The sequence below is a fragment of the Amblyomma mixtum genome, chromosome 5 (genome assembly GCF_055824585.1).
Source record: "Amblyomma mixtum isolate Tamu chromosome 5, ASM5582458v1, whole genome shotgun sequence".
NCBI lineage: Eukaryota > Metazoa > Arthropoda > Arachnida > Ixodida > Ixodidae > Amblyomma > Amblyomma mixtum.
The window spans coordinates 56,888,018-56,908,627 of NC_143016.1; the positions used below are offsets into that span (position 1 = coordinate 56,888,018).

At 49.5% G+C, this 20,610-nt stretch overlaps 1 protein-coding gene across 1 annotated transcript in view; it reads right to left on the reverse strand.

Moving 5' to 3' along the window:
* Positions 1–17,954, reverse strand: part of Vdup1 (arrestin family protein Vdup1) — a 31,803-nt gene extending 13,849 nt beyond the window's left edge. The window contains exon 1 of the mRNA XM_089544579.1: positions 16,926–17,954. Within this exon, the coding sequence (XP_089400705.1) occupies positions 16,926–17,046 (121 nt within the window). The 5' untranslated portion in view covers positions 17,047–17,954. The remainder of the gene's footprint in view (positions 1–16,925) is intronic.
* Positions 17,955–20,610: the final 2,656 nt, after the last annotated feature.

Genomic DNA, 20,610 nt, shown 5'->3' on the forward strand with positions numbered 1-20,610 from the left:
ATTAGAAGCTGTTGATGCCTTCACCGAATGTGACGTCATTTCCAGTCTGGTGGCGTCACTTCTTTACAGCCAAAGAGAATTATCCGCTACAGTGACGTGTCCCTGTCCTCCAGCCAATGGGAATTACCGAGCCTGGTGACGCCACTCCACTGCAGCCAATGGGCGAGTTTCATGAACGACAAAACATTTTGGGCTCATGAGGCTTTTAACGCCATCGCATTGAAACAGCGTGAAAGACTGCATTAAGTGCAGACTATGATATTACACACAAACCACGCTTTATGACAGGAAAACGATATACGGATATAAGTGCCCTTTGAAATTTGACTCCCTTTACTGGGAATGATCGGCAATACGAACGCGACAAACAGCTCTAAGCAACGTCGGTCGACACCAGGAATTATAAACATGTTCTCCTTCTCAACAGCCTTTAAGAATGCAACCAAACTTTCCTGGGCGGCAAGAGAAAAACATAAAAAAAAACAGCAACGAAGTTCTTATGAAATGGTTGGCAGAGATAAGCCTTGCACCCCGCGTCAGGTCCAAGAAATGTGACGCGCATCGCAGAACCAGTTCGCACAGCCTAGCGACTCGCGAGCGAAGATATATCTGCTCACCCAGCTTCCTTTTATTCCGAACATAACGCTTCCCTATCCGACGCTCCATCGCTTGTTTTCATGGAGTTTAAATTTAGGGCTATCGGCGAATCAGTAAACGACGCTTATTGGTGTCCTTCAGGGCGGGAAACCCACAGCTGTCTCGCTAGTTTTCCGCATTTGCTTTCATTAATCTGGCTGTGTTGGTGAAGCCAGTGTTCCCTGCTGCTCTTCGCATCCTCTACTTAATGTCTTTAAAGGTTCATGGTAAGTCTGACGTAACAAACAGGGTTCGACCTCGGCGTTGTAGTGTGAGTTTTATTCGCAGTTTTACGGCAGTTTGTAGATTCCCATGACACACTGCTAAAAGACGCACACTGTACTCTTCAAAATTGCGCAGGCCATTTTACTGTCTGAATATTATATATTTCCCAGTTGAAGCACCTGTAACCTCTCGACCTAGCTTAAGAGAATAACTTATTTTGATCAGCGGGTTATAAACTGAGAAGCCCTCCGGTAAATCACGTTGCCTAAGATTACCGAGACGAGACTCTCCTCGATACATTCGTAAAATTACGCGCGCAGGCTAGCTCAAACTCCCGAGTGTCCATGCAAACAAAAAAGTGCAAGACACCTGTGTTCGTGCTGAGAGCACGCACTTAAGTATAATTCGTGCGCTTTCCTGGTAGTTACTTCCGTTGGCCTCTATGTCAGCTTCCTGGAAGATGGGCACAGTAAATATTGAAACGTAAATGGGGAGCACACTTAGGTGCGACGTTACGCCTTGTCACGCTTTGTAGATTAGGAGATCCGGACAATGCAGAGCTTTCTAACGGGGCAAAGTAAGACGGCCCGTCGCGCTTGGCCCGTCCGGTTCCGGTCAGCGCACGCGAGAGCGTGGTGTGGAAACACAGGATCTCAAGGGCTCGCGTGAGGCGTCACGGTAAGAGGGAACGTGTCACGGAAGTGACCTCTTTACGAACTTCGAGCTCAGTTCGGCTCTGATGCGTGTACTCGCGCCGGCAGTCCAGTGGTGGAAAAGTTGTCTTACACGCCGGATGCCTCGGCTCCTGCTTAAAGGGAAACTGCATAGGTTTCAGAAATCGACGAGCTTAAGAGGGTCGAATGTGTGAAGCTTGCAGGTAAAGCATGCGAAGTCTTTTTGGGCTAGCACTTGAAGTAGTGAAGTAATCGTCGATTAAAATCCGGACGCCCTTCAAGCTTCTCCGCAGCGCCAACGCCAAGTGGTGGCGCATGATAACGTCATCTTAGGATATCTGTACATTTCTAACGCTCAAACGCCTACGTTTAAGGAAGAAACCAACGCCACCGAAGGCAAACCCTTCCGAGTGTTGTTTGGCAGCGTCTAACGAGTCAGGGCAGGGTGTGGCTGATGACAACGGTAATTTGAAATTATCCCTTCCGTGACATCACGTTAAATTTTCCTGCACTCCTCCGATGCATTGAGGAGAAGCGCAAAAGTCAATTGTCGATTACGTCATTATTTTAAATGCTAGTGCAAAGACACTCGGCATGCTTTACACATAGCCTATATAGATTTGAATCTTTGAATATCGCGAAATTCTCAAAAAAAGTGCTGCAGCTGCCCTTAAAGCACACTTGCTTAAGAACTTCATCTCTTGTCTCCGCTTTCAAAATTTCTTCCTCATGCCTCGTACAGCCTTTGTTAAAATTCGAAACCTCCGTTAATTAGCTAGAGAAGTAATGAATATTACTGTTTATTTAACTAAGTTGCCTGATAACCACCCCAAGAAGGTTATAGCAAGCAGCATACCTATTTCTGATCACTGCCTAACAGCCATCAAGAGAAGGCTAACGGTTCAGACACTGCGCCACGTTTTCGCTGTTACCGTTGTAGCAAACATAGCAATACGCTTGAGGAAGAGCGATTTTGCAATTTTCTCTTGAATATAAACATGCAGTTAAAAATGGAATGCGGAGTGAATAAGGCTGCAATACTATAAGATCGCGATAAGCTTAATTCCTTCACACACATAACTTCCGCAACATTTTATGGACCTTGCATTCTGTTACGTGTTTGGGTTCAGTGATAGATTTTTATTTTATTTAGTACATGTTGCTAGCCTCATGTACAAGGCTGTTGCAGGATTGGGCGAGTAACCACGTACAAAAACACATGTACATACTATCGGAAGCCCACGTTCCGACGATGCGCTGTTTATCTCATCCACAAAACGCCGAATTATACTTTCCACTAATTTTCAATGTTTGAAGCTACATTAGTTAAGGTAAATTATAGCTATCCGAATGCTCCGACCCCAAGAAACAGACAGTTATTAAGAATATTTGCTGATAGTAATATGTAGCCACTGCGCGGCGAAGGCACATAAAAACTTAAGGGCGACGAGTAAACAAAAACTGCGGCGCGAGTGAAAGCAGGCAAGAAAGCCCACCGTGTATACCTGTTCGGGCACTAAAAATAACTTTGTATCTTTCGCTCTCTTACTCTCTCGCTTCCTCTACGAGCTCGGCAGGCAGTGATTTGGAGCCGCACGACAGGACGGAACCCACGGAAAGTGAGGGAGGCGTGGTGGACCACCGGCAAAGCTCGCTTCGGTCGAGCTTACGCCGACGGCACTGGGTCTCGCGGACTGATGAATTGGATCCGCGTTGGTGGGCCAGGAGAACAAGTCAGTAGGTAGCCGCAGCCGTAGCCGAGCCGTCCGAAACTAATTGGGGAGGCCCCTTATAGTGGGTGTGGCTCGGGACTTTCTAAATTGCCGCCCGTATGCGAGCGCGTCCTGACGTCCGAGAGCGCGGCTATTAGTAGCCCCTCATACAGGGGCAGTTGTCGCACATCGCCGTTGTCTCGTAAGTAGCATGTCATGCGATGTGTTGTATACAGCCCATGGAGCAGGCACGGTATATTTAGTTGCAACGCGTTTCTTGGTTTGTGTCTTTGGGGCATATAATTTTGAAATTCTTCTTGCATCGGAGATCCGGGTCGCCATTAATAATAACTGAAGCCCGTGCTCTAGCATGGAATGTTGCTGCTCTTTGGGTATATGCTTCTATTTTACAGTTGAGAGTTCCGTAGACACAGTGATTGATATTTCTTCGGAAGCATGTCCAGGTACACGTGTACAGCCCGCGTCTCACCTGTTTTTAACAGGCGCACGGTGCGCTAGGTAGCGAGTTGACAAGAACTACCAGAGTCCATCGAGATCGAGGTCACTTTCTCCAACACAACGAACTAACCTATCCCAGTCATGCTTTTTCCGTGCTCAAAACATGACGCGTAGCCACATCACGAAGAAGCACACTTCTCCCTTGTCACATATCCTACACTCATGTGATTGAGGCTGTATGTAAGGGTTGTATATTTTCGAAATTTGTTACGAGTGGAAAGACAAAAACAACAAACCGAGTCATAAGCTAAGGTTTCTCAGAAGTACTGCACATGCGGCTACTGCCGTCCTTGCTCCAAGCGACGCAGTTATCGTTTGGCGGCCAGTTAATCTAACCTCACAAACGCTCGAGCCCAAGATGTTAGCCAGTAGGTGGAGACGCTAAATACTTGCACGCATTTCGTGGATTTGTGACCAGTCGTTCCTGGCCTCTGACCGCCACCGCAGTAGCGTATAAATTTCGTGTTTCATGTAGAGAAGATGATTCTTTTGTTGCCGGCTTAAATTATTACTCATTCGACGCCGTGACTTGCTGTCGAAATTTCTCCGTTGTATAGACAGAGTTTCATTGGAGACTATGCTGTCAGAGCTTTGGTGTGTATTAAATGAGAAGGCGCCGCTCCGAGTGTAATATCGCCGAACGTTGAACAGCCGGACGCTGATGAAATAACTCCGACCCGAGGTCCGCTACTCTGGGTTTACTGCCTTGTTTTATTCGTTAATTTCTGAATTTATGCATCCATAAATAACAGCCGATGTGCGAGCCCCAGATCACAGGTTTGATCCCGGCCAGGTTGGGAGCAAGGTCGCCAGTGTACCGAGACTTCTGTTCGCGATGCCCATGCGGTTTAAATTCATGTGAGCAAATCCTCCCACAAAGCGCTATTTTGTCGCGGAAAATCAATCAATCAATCAATCAATCAATCAATCAATCAATCAATCAATCAATCAATCAATCAATCAATCAATCAATCAATCAATCAATCGATCGATAGGTCAATCAATCGCATTAGAAGAGTACATTACCCTATTTAAAGAACGGAAGGGAGGACTCTTAAAAAGCATTCAGCACGGCTCAAGCGCACAAAAAGTTTTCTTCGAAAAAGAAAAAAATAATTTCGTGTAGGAGTTCTATCAGACGTCTTTTTGTTCTTTAATGCTTAAGAACGCCTACACACTTCCTGTAAACACGCAACCAGCCGGACGAGCAAGCACGTTACTTCGCAATGTTGCACATCGTATAATTCATCGGGTTTAAGGCGTAGCTCTAACTACCGACTCGTTCATTCTCTCTTGCCTTTTTTTTCTTTTCTTAGCTTCAAAACTTTGCATCCTCCGACAAGGCTGCTTCAGCCAGCGTGGTCGCACGCCTTCGCCCAAAGCCGTCCTTCCCTCTCCCTTCCAGGTCGCTATATCGGGCGGTACATGACGTCGCTATCCGCCCTCAAAGAGGCGCGTGCCACAGCAGCGCGCCTGCCATTCCGAGCTTCTCCGTCGCTGCCGAGTTCGCGCCGGGTGCGACGGACCTTGGCATGCGCTGCCCACGCGCACTGCGCCCACGAGGACGTTTCGACAACCCGCGGCGACGCAGGCCGAGACAGCCGCAACTCTTCGCGATGAGCGGAGAGCGCCCGTCTCGGCTTCACGGACGAGAGCCGCTGGCGCATACCTCCGTACGGCTCTTGACTGGCGCTGGACAGCGCAGCCTTGTCTCGTCCCGAGACACTCGGCGTATGCAGACGAGCAGATTGCAATGGCAAGGTCGACGTCAGAAAGGACCGAGCACACTTTGCGATTGCGACCCTCGGTACACGAGAAGAAGAAACATACAAACAGCGCAAACTGTTTGACGAATGACCTAGAGGGTTTCGAAGGCTTGGCTTATCATAGTCTTTGTGATTTGCTATGTTCTGCGCCGTGCAATTATGCGTTGCTCTACGTTGTTTTTGATCGGCTTTTCTTGTTGAATCAGGATTCTGGTCTGGGCTAGTTGGTCCATCGCTATGAACAGATTAATGAACAGCGCCAAGGAACGAAGACAAGAAAAGGACATATAACACACAAGACGGGTGCTGATTGCGGCCGTCCTGTGTTGAGTATTCTTTTCGTGTCCTCGTTCCTTCGCGCTGGATCAATCTTTTGTCTACTCGCATGCGCCTTCTGTGTTGCTGTTTCTTTTGGTATCTTATTTACGTTCATACCACTGTGATTGTGATTTGGCCCTCCGCCTCGCATGAGCTGGGTACGGGGTTCGATCACCAGTACCCCCCCCCCCCCCCCCCCCCCCCCCCCAGGTACCCGCCGGTTTCCAATGGGTGCAATAAGCTTTCCCCTGACCTGGTGCTGGGCTTCTCTGGGGTGAAATACTAGGAAAGTGGGCGTTTGACCACACTTTGTGTAGACCAAAAAACCTTGTGTCATGGCGTTCATTGGCCAAAGCTGGCCTTGTGTGATTAAAACTCGCCATCTTCATCCATTCACTTCCTTCAGTCTTGCCTGATTTTACAGCAGGTATTGTGTGCTTTGCTCGCCTGTTTATTGCGCGGCTAGTGCCATAGTGTTAGCTCCCACTTCTCTCTTTCTGCTCTTTTTTATATACTTCCTCTTCCATCTTCTTTCTGGAGCAAGCAAGCGTTGCGCCCCAACTGATTGCAAGCTTGCAATTGCCAGTCTCTTCTTTTGCCATTTAAAGAAGGGTAGACCCACAACTAAGGATCTACCCTTCTTTAAATTAATTTTACTGCCTGTCTCTCACTTGGGGGCACTAAACTCACCCCTTTCTTTCGATTCTATATTTTTGTATCATTTCTATTCCGGTCCAAAAACTATCGAGTCGATTTCCAGCAGATACACTACGAGAGCGCCAATAAGGCATTCCTCTCCACACTCGGCGTGGTACCAACACATTCGCGTAAGCTTACACAGAATAGGAATGACGACGTTTTTGCAGGTTAGATTTTTGGCGGGCGTCATACCAAGTGTGCCAGTATCAAGAAGGCCATGCGAGCTCATCAAAAACCATGAAATATCGAACTAGTTTGTTTGTTTGTTTATTTTGTGGGGTTTAACGTCCCAAAGCGACTAAGGCTATGAGAGACGCCGTAGTGAAGGGCTCCGGAAATTTCGGCCACCTGGGGTTCTTTAACGTGCACTGACATCGCACAGTACACGGGCCTCTAGAATTTCTCCTCCAAAGAAATTCTAGCCGCCGCGGCCGGGATCGAACCCGCGTCTTTAGGGTCAGCAGCCGAGCACCATAGCCACTGAGCCACCGCGGCGGCGAAATATCGAACTAGATGTGTGTGTAAATCTCTCCTGTTGACGGGTTACCTCTACGGCCACAAAAAAAAAAAAACAGCAGGGTATAATTTTAATCCCCTGACTGCACGCCCGTAAGGAATAACATGTTCTCGCTCCAACATGTACGAAATCATGAGGAAGTTACCGCTAATATGTTTTATAGGAGGAGTTGAGTTGTCAAGCTAGCAGTGCCAAGACAGCAATGCCGTGCTTTGTCACAGAATATCGAAGTTTAGTAGAATGACACGGCAGTTTGGTCCAGATTGTAGAGAGCCAACGCAGGAGGAACGGCAGTTGATGAATAATGGCCAACGATGACCGAAGGGCTTGCACGAAAACGACTAGACGGGTATGCTTGCTTGTTGTAACAAAATGTACAGCTCGTTAATAACATTTTTAAAAATGAAAATAGCTTGTTAATAAAAATATATCGCTTGTTAGTTACAGCGGAACAGCGAGACTTTGCGGGTATGCAGACGCTTCGTTTACTGGTGCCAGCTGAACATCAAGTAAATGATTATGCAAAGTCTGTTTTAATTCCTTCACCTACTGGGACAGCGATGTGGAGGTATGGGAGGACGTTGAGGTGAATTTTCAGCTTATTTCTGCCGTCACTGGGAATAATCTTAACTGCCAAACTGCTCAACAATTATACTAGCGCTTTGCATTGCTTTCTGCAATAATTGAAGGTGGTATGCTTCAGGTGGCGTATTGTTTGGGGTTAGTTGTTCCATCTTCGTAATCATTTTGATGCCTTGTACAAGGGTATCGTAAAAGTAAAAATTCATATAGTGCGTGCCTTTTACCTTTCTTCATAGTACTTGCCAATTTTCTCGTTTATTATAACCTGTTCTACTTCGATACAAAGTAAGAACCTTCGTGTATGCCCTCAGATAATCGTTGTAGTACTGAAAAGAAAAAAAATAACATTTTAATCTGGCGGATGCAGTTTGCCTAACGCAGACGCAAGACCGTTTATCCCACAGAACAAAAATTGATCCCGACACAAAGAGCACTTCCTAAGCTTCGCCTGTGTCGTGCGATAGCGAGAGTGTGCGCATAATAATCTTACGCACAGCAGTCTGCCCGTCGGCCTCGATGCCTCAAGGTTTATCTTTTACGCGCCAGGGCAAATTAGCTGTCAACCTAAGTTCTTTTTATATTCACATGGACTTCTAAGGAAAGGTTGATGCCTAGGTTGATTGAAAGTAATTAAGATCATGCCTGGAAAGGCAATTTTCTTCTGCCTTTTTCAACCTTCGGCTACTTTGGTGTGTGGTGTGGTGTGGTGCAGTGGGGTGTGGTGTGGTGCAGTGTGTGGTGTATTGTAGTGTGTGGTGTTGTATGGTGTGGTGTAGTGTGTGGTCTGGTGTGGTGTAGTGTGCGGCGTGGTGTGCTGTGGTGTAGTTTGTTGTGGCGTGATGTAATCTGCAGTGCGGTGTGCTGTATTGTGCTGCGTGGTGTGTGCGGTGTGCTGTGGTGTAGTGTGTGGTGTGATGTAATGTGCGGTGTGGTGTAGTGAGCGGTGTGGTGTCGTAGAGCAGGGCTCTAGATAAGCTGACATTCCACGTTACAGGGGTGATTTTGAGTTTCGCCTCCATCAAACCACGGTTACCATGGCCGGAACTCGATCCGGTGACCTTGCGCTATTGCTACATATCCGCTTGTCGGGCGGTTGCATTGGTGATTGAGCAGCAATCTTTTTACTTCGTCTTGTGAACCAGATAATTTTGTTGGACGACATACATTCTTAGTTCAGCAGTTCTGAAGCATGCATGGTATAGACGACTTGATGACGCCTCTCTCGGCCGCAGGCTTCCAAACCACTGCCTACAACGCAGCCTAAAACACTGCAGCGTGACCGCTGCAGTTGTCCCGCACAGGCGCTTCGCCCAAGGAACTGCCCGCTTTTTTTTCCCGCAACAGCCGGCGTGCACAGAGCGTGTGTGCGTGTGAGTTATGACGAAACCGGCATCGTTAGCCCAAGTGCCGTTCGGGAGCCGGCTCCGCTGCTCAGACGACCGCATCGTGCTTCCGGCGAGGAGCAGGCGACGGTCCAGCGTGAAAGGGCATCCCTCTCTCTGTCTCTTGCGGAGGTCTTCACCCTAGTCTTGTTTTCCACCTCAAAGAAAAGCGAAAGAATGGGAGAGAGCGATGGAGGAAGAGATAAAAAGAAAGAGCGGGGGAACGAAAACGCGGAAGTACCCATTTTTTATACCTCCCTGCTCTGCCGGAGTGGGAAGGATATATACAAAGAGACGGGCCAAAGAAAGACAAAAAACACGAAAGCACCTTGCGGTTTCTCCGTGCACACCTTGTCGTTGCTTTTTCCTGGCCGGACACAGACCCGCGCGCGTCCTTCCTCCTTCTTCTTTGTTTCTCCCTCCCTTTTTTTTCACGTCTTATCGCTACAGCAAAGTCTGCAGCGGTAAAAAGACGAAAGAGGGGGAAGAGCAAGTGTGCGCGGCCTCTGCGCCCTTTGTGTTTCCGCGGCAACCTCTTCCCCCTGCCAGCGCGGTTGAATGATCTTGGCGGCCGCAGTCGTTCTGCGCGCTGAGGAGAGGCTGTCCCCGTCGTGCGCGCACGGCTTCGCTATCGGCCGCACGTAGCGTGCGATACACACAATGGCGGGAATAAATCGCCGCCGCCGCCGTCGCAGTCCCGTGCCCCCCACACGAGAGATGCGGCAAGCAGCGAGGCGGACACACGCTTCTTCGCATTCGCTGCGGCAGAGGCATCTGCTTGCAGTGAGAGTTCCGCTGTCGTCTCTCCGTCAAACCTTGTAGCGCGACGGTGAAGCCAACTCCCCTCCTCCTCCCCCCTCTCCCCCCCCCCCCCCCCCTCCTCCGTCCCCGTTCCTTCCTCGAACATGCAAATTTCTTGGCTAGCGGGTGGTCTTCTCTGGTTATAGCTAGCGGCTGGACGACGCTTCGAAGCGTGCACATCCTCGGCCCTGATAGATCCCAGTGCGATGGACAGAACTCTGACTCAAGGCTTCGCTTGTAAGGGACGATGTCTAGCTGGTAGAAACCATAGAATCGTCATTTGTTTTTCGAATCAAATTTCAGCCCTATGCTACAGAGTGGTGGCGAGAAAACGACATGCATTATTATCGTTATCATTGCAGTCGCCAGTGTCGCTGCGATATATCTGTACGATGGCAGGGTAAAATGAAAGCTTTTGTGCTATCGTAATGAAACACAAAACTTTGGTAAACTGATGACCTGCGCAGCATCCATGTCAATGCCTTGTTCTGGGCGACGACTTGTCTAATTTACCGTGACTGCATTTAAGATTCCAGAGCGTACGAAAACCAGCTATCATCTCTGGTCAAGAGGCTAGTGGTGTTACATGAGTATTTAATTAAAAGTTGCACTACTAAATATAACAGGACACTTCCTGCGTCTTTCTCCTCTGTCGAACAGTTCACCCGAAAATTACAGACATGCTGGTAAACTTCGCGAACAGAGCCACACACAAATGATAACCACAATCGGTTTAAGGCTAAATCTGCAAGCTTAAATTGACGAATACAGGATTCGCAGTAGGATCAGGTCGCCCAATCAACAGAAACAAATGAACACGCATGGGAAAAACAATCACATTGAAGGCACATACAAAGACGCTCGGGGGGGATCCTTCGCACGTAAACCATATGGCATAGATAGCCACGGCCCTGTCACGGCGGATTGGAGTTGGCAGCGCGTCTGTTCACTTTGTTTTCTCTGCGAGAGCGCAAGTGCAATAGAAAGAGAAGGAAGAGAGGAATGCGTTTCTGATGATCGCGCATTCTCAGAAGTAGCTCGCGAAAAACAGTCGCCGCGGCGACTCATCTAGCAACAGAAAAATGGGGGGGGGGGGGGGGGGGGGGGGGGGGGGGGGGGGGGGGGGGGTGGGGGGGTATACCCGCTCCTTCCACTCGTCACGTCTTCTGCGCTGCGGGGAAGACGCGCCTAGCTTCTCCTCGCCTCGTCCGTTTTGCAGTCGACGGACACGGATTGCAGCCGGGCACGCACCGCATGGGCGTATGACCGTTCCGCGGAGGCGAAGCGAAACGTTGACATACGTCGCTGCTTGTGCTCGTTTTGGCCTCAAGTCACTGCCGTCTCTATTCGAAGAAAGCATTCAAAACGCATCAGCATTTCGACAAGCCTTCGTTAAGCAAAATATCAGTCACTGTGAAGTCATAACGCTGTCGTTGAACCCATATGATTACCGCATGCGCGCTGTCTGGTCGAGGGGAAGATGGATTCCAGTACAGCGCGAAGCCAGCATAAGGTGAATGATAAAAAAATCTAGAAAGAGAGAAAAGATGGGAGGGGGTAGCACAATCACCTCCTTCACACGCACTCATCCCTTTCAAGGACATCAACAATTTCGCCCCCCCCCCCCCCCCCCCCCCCTCCCAACCATGCTTACATCTCCAGGAATATCTTATGGACGCGATATAATCAGTGTGCCGTGTCCCGCGAAGCAACTGCCTACATCGCCTTAATCACCGCAGCAGCACCGCTTGTGTCTTTGTGGACTCTCTTGTGACAGACAGGGTCAGATCAGCCAGTAAGGGCGTCGGCGCCAGTGGCGCCTTGCGTCGACGTCGAATCAATCAATCTTTTGCGCGTGCAACGGGGCTCGCTCCTTCGTATACAATGGTCGTGGCGCTCTATGGCTATCAACAGCCTCGGCGTCCATTCAAGAGCCCATTCCTTTGTTCTCGCGCAATTGTTTTTCTTGAGACAGCCTGGATTCTGCATTCACAGTCTCAAAAGAAACGCCTACGGTCGTCTTCGTTCAAAGCATGGTGGTGGACAATACGCAAAACGGGGAACTCCACTCGGCCTGTTGACCACGTTTCAACGGGACGGCGCGAGTCCACCATGACGGCAGGTAGCCCCGCCCCGCCTATGTGCCTACTCGCCTCTAAGCGCTGAAAGTGCTCGCTTTTTCCGCATTCTTCACGCTTTACATTGTTTCCTGGCATCGCTGTTTACCTGGCGAGTTCTAACTGCACACCGTTGGAATGACGGCCTGATTTCGCAAGACTCCTCACAGGTGTTACGCTAGTCGTTAACCGTCTGTTTCGCTTCGACGTACAGCCGGTCAGACTTCTAAGGCGTGCGTGATGGCCGCTTCTTCCTTGCTCCTGCGTCTTATGACGGAGCAAATTTGCGAAAATATCGAATCTAAGCACAAGCTCCACAAGTAGGTGTTTATATTGAGCTTTCTGTAAGTTTGCTTTGTCGTAAAAAGCGGGAGCTCCGAAAAAGCAGCCGTCCCGCACGCTAGCTAAAGATTTGGCCGGCTATACAGAGTTCGCTTCACTAGTTTACTTATTTCCGATAGGATGTACACCCATTCCGAAGGGCATGAGCAAGGAATTTCGTGTTGCAAAAGCTCATTAAGTCTCCATTTTAAACTTTGGAAGTTCTAGAAGTTAGTAGTGTGAATAGGACGCTCCCTCACAGCCCCTGCTCCTAAAGGTTATCCATGAATCCGCCCTTGCTAATGCATGACGTCACTGCAGTGCGAACATCGCCTAATCATTTCGTTCGTATGTCTTGTTCGCTTTAGCGTCCTCGGCAATAAAGGCTGCGCGCCAGCTGCCAGGCAACGTGTCCTCCATTCACCGTCCCTCGCGTAGGGATGCCACCCTGGCATCTCTCGCGTGCTTCACCAATCGGTGGGGGTACGTCGGCGGTCGGAGTGGGGCAGTTCGAAAGCGCAGCGTGTCACCGCTGTCGAAGTGGGACGGGGAGGACGGGGGCGGCCGCCGCCAGCCAGGCGTGACGCCAGTTCGAGCGCAGCCGCCGCGCGCATGACCAAAAGTATCGGGCCGACCTTGTGCCGCGTCGTCGGTCGCCATGCGCGGGTAGCCCCCACGAGGGCGTCGGGGCCGTGGGCAGCAGCGACGGCGGCGACGGCCAAAACGGCGAATGCGCGAGCACGGGCATATGTTGCTGCTTGCTCGTGGGGCGACGCGCATCTACCATATTTGCGAGGACAGCACTATACAGTAGTGTGTGATCAGGCAAGACGATGAACTCCGTTCGTGTTAATCCATGAAACTGTAATGACTTGTTTTTTTTTGTCTTTTTCTTGTCGTTTCGTTCAAAGATCGTCAACAAAGATTCTGTTTAAATTCAGTCCTCGCTTAGAACTGTTATAAAAATAATGTATGGACTTTCTATCGACTTACAGACTCTATCGCCTTCCTATAGATATTTCCTTTTGTTTATTCTTATCCTAGAGACTGTCTACAGGATTTGTGTTGCCTGTAGACTAGTGTGTGGGATTTGTCTGTAAAATGTCTCTAGACTTTATAGACGAAAGTCCATAGTCCATAGACGAAGTCTATGGACAGTCAGTATAGTGTCTAGAGAAATCAGACTATGGCGTCCCTCATAGTCTGAGTCGCTTTGGGACGTTAAACCCCTGTAAACCAAACCATTGTAAGAGAAGGATAATGTCTGAGCCCTCACTAGGATCCTCATGTGATGGTGCCATGTTCTCGGACTAGGTAACGTGGCGCTCTTGGCTACACTCCTAATTGGAGTCGGCGAGTGGATTTGGGCCCAAAGTTTCCTTTTTTCTCGTACACTGCGACACAGAATAGGCGTTGAGCGTGAACATTAATGCCCTCGTTTCGTGATACGAGCATCACTCCCCTTTTTCAGGCTGGAACAGGGAATCGAGTACGTAGCACACTACAAATAAGAGCACCCATTAACGAAACGCAAACGAAGGCGGCAGTGATAGTGCCTATATTTTTTTATGCTCTGCTTCTTCCACAGCTCGATTCTCGCTGCTTACGAAGGTGTCAAAGATCAAGCGCAGCGCTCTCGCGCCGATCAGCGAAGGGAGCTGGTTATTGGAAACTACAGAACCCACGAGGTAATGAGGTAATAAGCATCTGGTCTTAGCACAAACTGTGAAGTAACGCTTCCTGCCACTCATCGTTCCCCACTCACGAAAATTTATATGCAGCTTGACTTCCTTGGTGCGCTACTCTGGGTAGTAAACAACAAGAGACGAGAAAACCACACATAGAGACAGAGCGTGTGTGTGGTTTGTGTGGTTTTTACGCCCGTTGTTGTTTCGTGCCAAGAGTAGCGCATTAAGGAAGTGAAGCATGAAAAACCAATTAGTCCAGTTTGCAGCTTTGTATAAAGGGAAAAACAGCTCTAACAAAGATCTCAACCCTAATGTCAAGCTTAGGCTTCTAGAAATTAATTGTTGGCCGGTTATGCAGGCACAAGATGGGAGACCGCATGGAGGTACCTCAGCACTCAAGTGTCGGACGGATAAAAAATGATTAAAAATCTCACAAGGAGACCTTTAATGCACTCAGTGCACAGTAAGGCACTTTAGTGCGCACAGCTTACGCTGTAAGCCTACAGCGAAGTTTATGAGCGTTTACGATGGCTTGTGCTGCCTGCGATTAGCAATCTCTGCTCGATAACTGCGCTTGGTCGCTGGAATGGAAGAAAAGCTATCACCACCTGGCTTCGCATTTCTTCTCGCGATGTTGATGGAACTCTTCTGATAGGCAAAAGGTGGCGCATCAAATGCGTGAGTCGGAATTCATGGCTCCCTGCAGTGATGCATTCGCCTCCAGGCCCCGCCGGCAACGTGACATGCATGCGAGGGCGGGTGCGACAAGTGGTCGTGTCGACATTCTATATACGAAGGCACCGCGCGCGTAAGCAGGGAGTGGGCGCGGCAGACTTGTCGAGACGCAGCCGCCCGACGTCCATATGCAGTGCTTCTTCGGCATTCCAGCTCGTTCAGCAGATGCAGTTCCCTAACCCTGTCCTTTGCAACTTCGCAAAGTCGCTTGCTGTAGCGCCCAGCAATGTTTACTTTCCAAAAAAGTGAAATATCCGTTTTGTATTAGTGATCGCGAGGTCTCGGCGTTTATTCCGCTAATATTTGTATCGATTTTTATGAAGCCTTTCTGCCTTGAATAATATTGACCTGCTGTTACACTTGTCGTTAATTTGATAACCGCCGTAGTGACTCCATCGCCATCGAATTCAGCTTCTGAGCCTGGGGTAGATTCCGGGAGAGAATAACGCGGCCGCAGTGGCCACGTTTCGATGAAGCCGAAATGCAAACATGCATGTGTGCTCTGCGATGTAATTACCATTAAAAAGTAGCTTATTGGTCCGGAGTCCTCCAGTGGACTTCGACGTCTCTCGTAGACCACGCGTATCTTCGGGACGGCAAACTTCACATTTGACTCTCGAAAATATAGCGAAGGACAAGGCAAGAACAGCAGAGAAAGCAGGGAAACTTGTTCTGCACTGCGTTTTTGAAACTCATATCGTACAAACACGCCAAAACTGCCACATTAGTCGCCATATGCGAGCATACCTCCATTTTATCTGTTGTTCATCCTGTCTTGCTATGAAAGTATTTCAACGAACTGAGAGCGATGATAGACTCATCGCAGGTGAGATTCTAACTATGCAGCTGTTGTGGATGTCTGCAGTTCAGTGATATGGAGTTTTTGTTTTGAGGTGAATGAGATCTCAATGTAGAGGCATCCGAACTACCCTGGCCTTTTTGGTACTGCGGCCACACCTCGGTCCGCTGCGATTCCTCTATCTCCTAGTGTAGCACTGAGATTTATTCAACTGTTACTGTTTGTCATCTGCGAAAAGTCATTTTACCCAGCCACCCATTTGTAAAGAAATAAAAGGTTTTCTTTCTAAACTTTTAAAATGATGAAAAGTCCTGGTCAAATGTTTAGGGGAATCCCCTTAGGTAGAGTAGATTTGTAATAACTCAGTGGCATCCTCTGGAAAGTCATTACTCCCTTATAATGAAAAACAAAAAGAAAAACGAAGAAAAGCTCTAGGAAAAACCAAACGTGTACATAACTCAAACTTATCAGTTTCACAGTAGGTGGAATAGAGAGCCTTCAGTAGAATAGCGTTAATGGCAGCAGCAATTCAGCAAGAACTATATCGACTATATGCAATTATACTAAACCAAGAAAGCATCATTGCTAAGTATCGTGTTCGTGCAGCCCTGTAACGAGCAAGAATACACCATAACGACCAGTTGCTAAAACCGCGTTGAAGGTTTCTCTACGTTCCATTCATTAATTCGGTTTCCATTCGTGCTTTAGAATAGGCAAACGACACCATTACCTCAATCGTAGCGATGCAGAATTGCTGGTTAAGGACATATTCTTTGATCAATGCAGCCCATAAGTGCCAACACATAATCCATTCAGCATATCTCAATAAGAGTGATGGGAACCACGCCTACGTATTTTTTGTTTTGGCAGCAGGCCAAAATCATCCTACTCGAATGCATTTATGTAATACATGGATATACATATATCAGAACAAGTTTTATTTGATAATGGTTCACTTTGATGGTAGTAATTTTGTGAGTGTCGACTACTGTTTGCGTCAGCGAACTTCGGTGCATGAATACATCATAAGAGGAAACGGTCGTGCACAAAAGAAGTAGTGGAAGCATAAGTATCGTATCAAGATCGAAGTGCAAGGTGTGTATTCTGCAATGATAGTTTTCACATATGATTTCACAACTGTCAGCACTGCGCCTCTGAACAAGAATTTAAAGGCCAAGTAAACTGGCCCAAAGAGGAAAGGGTTATCTTGTGACCACTTCTATGGCGTAATGTTTGCGTACAGAACGTAAGCACTGTATGATTGCCATGCAACGACACGACTCTTCTAAAGTCATGACGGTCGTGGCAGCGATAGTTTGGAATAGCACAAGTGAGAAAAATGGGCGTTGCCGACAAAACTTCAATGGCATTTAAAATTGAAAGATAGCGAACGGACATGGCAATAGCAAGGCATTCACGCCCCCTGATTCTCACCTGTGACGGGTATCTCTTCCTCCAGCTCCACCACAACCTTTCCCGATAAAAAGGAGCCGGGAAAGTAGAGCAGGCTTTCGTTGTCCAGTAGGACGAGGAACTTTTGAAGTTTTCGAGACATCGTCGTCGTTGTGGCGCCACTTGATTTGGCTCGGCTGAACTCTGATGCTTGCGCACGTCACACAGGCACCACTCGGGTAGCGCAGAGCACGGTCCTTAGTATCATCAACTAGTCTTGACCCTAGCACACAACGCCTTAAAAAGCTAACTCGCACTCAGGCGGGCGCGAGAGGCGGGTAGTCGCCGTAATCCCACGATGAGAAGCGAAGCAAGATGTTCTTCCAGAAGCCTCTAAGGCCTCCACTTCCCACGCCGTCTAGCAAGACGTCGGGCTTACCCTAGAGAAGTTCCATATTGGACGAGGGCGTTGGCTCCTAGAAAAACTGTTCCCGGCAGACGGGGCTCGACAACGACCTTGAGTTGGACTGGGGACAGCTTACGAAACAGACAAGACACCTCTTTCCCGAAGAAGCGCACCTGCCAGGCCACTCCGACGACCGCACAGCTGTTTGACGCTCGAACGTTACGATCCACACAATCCCGTTAGACTGGGCTCACAACCTCTGTTTCCGGGTGGCAGCAACGCAAACCCACCGGAGATGTGCCCCTGCGTTCAGCTGCTGCAAACGTCGAGTCTCTCTGAGCACCGATCGGACGTTGAAAGGGACAAGACGGCTACGGCGACTTTCCTGCCGAAGTCACGCTCACTGGACCTTCACTGCGGCGCGAATTCCAGGCCGTGACAGATCTGCGTGTCCAGACGCTGCTCCCCGCGGTGGTTTCACTTGAAGCCGGCGGTGTCGGCAAGGAAGGATGCGGACGTCGTCGACCAGAGAGACAGACGCTCACGGCGAGCGTGCGTCGCTCAGCGGGACCAGGAACCGTGAAGCGCGGGGCATTTCTCCTCCAGGCGCGTGCGCGCGCGCGTACACACACCGGCCCGGAATGAGGACAACTCCCGGCCACGAGAGGAGCCAGCGCTTCGGCCGCCGCCGCTGACGAGGAGGAAGGAGAGGAGGAGACCAGGTAGCAGCACTAGCTGCAGCAGCGGCAGCAACGGCAACCCCAAGGGAAAGAGGCACGTGACAGGTACGCGCGCGCGCGCACCTTCCGACGCAACGAGCGACGCAGTTGCCGAACAGGTTTTGTGCTTAGGGGCCTCTCTTGGCGAGGGCGGGAACGCCGTGGCCCTTCGCAGGTCCCCCAGCGGAACTGGCCGCCAACAAGAACTGCCTCTCACCTCCTCTTTCCCTCCTCCCTCACCTGCACCTTCACGCGCGCGCTGTTTGTTTGTGTCTTGCAACGGTCCGGCTAACTGTTCTCCTTCTTCGCCGCCGGCGGCTAGCGGTCGTCCCAACGGGCGTGCTTGCCTATAGCCATTCGGAACTGAAGGAGCGCCTCCTCTTCCTGCGCTGTTGTTCCTGCTGCTGTGCGGCAGGGACCCAGTGGACACAGTGGGCCCGTGACCTCGTAGCGCGGCGGCTCACGGGGTGAACGGCGGCCATAGGTCACTCGGCAGCGGAAGCGGGTTACTCGTGCCAACCAGACTGCTCGCACTCCTCTGCCGCTAGTTTGGGATAACCAGTCATTAAGTGCTCCGGGCCACGCAAGCGTGCGCATAAAGGCTCCGTATAGGGGCTGCGCTCTGCTTCTACTGATGGATGCAGCCTTCAGCTGGGATCGCAAGTCAGACTGGAGAATCGGGACTGGCTTATTCAATTCTCTCTCGCTCTATTAATCGATGCCACGACGAATGTGCATTTCAACGGAGCGCTTCATTAGGTCGAGCTTGTTAAGCGCTCACCGAGAGTTACGTCCTCAATGCGCTTCACAGTATACAACTAACCAGAGTCGATGCGTCGACCTCTCGAAATCACCCACTGCTTTTGCACTACACTCTCAGTATTGAGGCTCCCGAAAAGATGTAGTGCAAAGACTCCGATTTCTCCTGTCCCGATTCTTATGAGCTCATATTTCTTCCTGTGGATGGAAGCATAGCTGGACTAAACTGTCTCTATTGTCTGAACGCTTCGAGCAGTCCTGAATCTCGCTCAACGTTATCTGGAGGAGAGAGACAACACGGTATACGTCGTTCTCCCCAAGAAGGCGCTGCACGTACTGTGGAATGCGATTAATTAAAACCGACAGCTTAGCATACAAATTTCGCATGATTAAGCTTGCAATTGAAGACCCTCTTTAAATGGAAGATCGCTAGGTTGTTTTAATCCCTCCTGGACCATTCACGCTGCTCCCAACCACGGTACAGACCTAAACTTTTCAATCTGCCCCACCATTTCGCAATAAAACACGCGACTATCTCATCAGGTCTTTGTGTGATAGCAAGAATGATAAGTGATTTACACGACCATGCCATCACCCCTATCAATTGTACAACAACATATAATAATTGGAGGAGACACTTAAGCTCCGCCTTAAGAATATTACGCGATAGAGTTAGTGAGTTGATTCTCATATATGTGGAATTGGTCATTCTCCATCTTACATTCATGTGTCCGTGGGAGTCCTCATACCACTCCTGGCGCAATGGTGCAGCGGTTAAGGGGTGCGCCTCTGCCCTGCGGTGTCTGGTGCTGACACCGCTGGGTCTTGTGCGACCCAAGTTGCTCTTCCACCTGCCACAAGGCAGTGTGGTTTGTTTTCTCACAATCCGGTGGGTAGGTTGTGACACCCAACAAAGTCACGTGATCTATGTTGCCCACTTATGCTGCTTCTCCGGGGTTGGCTGCCTTGGCCACCCTGCGCACCGTATTTGTCGCTCACAACGCCCACAACGCCGACGCCAGATTTCCTGCGTGACGGGACCTTTACCGCTCTCTCGTTAATACGCAGTATGTGCATGACTAGAATTCACGCATAATTGGCCCCTAGTTAAAGGAGGAGACTACACGAAAGCGAAAGACCTTGCTTTTCTGCACCCACCCAGACTGCGACGCTCTAATGATGAGCACGTGGTGGCGAGTTCGATATCCGGCCGCGGCGACTGTATTTTGACGGAAGCTAGAATGCAAAACCTCAAGGATACTGAAATGTCGTAGTGCGCTGAAGTTTCTTAGCACACATGGCTCATGTTAGCGCGGAGCCCACCAATCCCTCGTGCCTACTGAGTGGCTGTGGAAACCTAAGCATCTTTTCTGATCCTAATCCTTCTAGCCGCTATACAGTTGAACGTCGCTATAACAAAGTTCAAGGGGCCCGGCGATTACTTCGTTTTAGCCGTCGCTTCGTCGTAGCCGGTCTTTGACAAAGGTTCGAAGGGGAATAATCATTCCTTCGTTATATATATTATTTCGTTATAAACCGTTCTGTTATAACGAAGTTCGCCTGTGTATGTACATAATTGCGTATGCGGCGCACTCGGAGCTTTTCCTCATTGTCTGCTACGCCTGCCTAGCGGTGATTTCTTTGTTTCAAGTGAATTCAGAACTTTTCACATATGAACGGTGGTGTTGGTGGTGGTGTGACACTTTTATTAAAACAGCCTTTATGTTAGGCGTTCAATAGGTCCTGGGCCAAGGTGACGAGGGCACGTTGCAGTTTCCGATCCAGGGAGGCAAGCCAGATGGGCCACGGTGAGAGTGGGGGAAGGGATAGGCGGGGGAGCGGA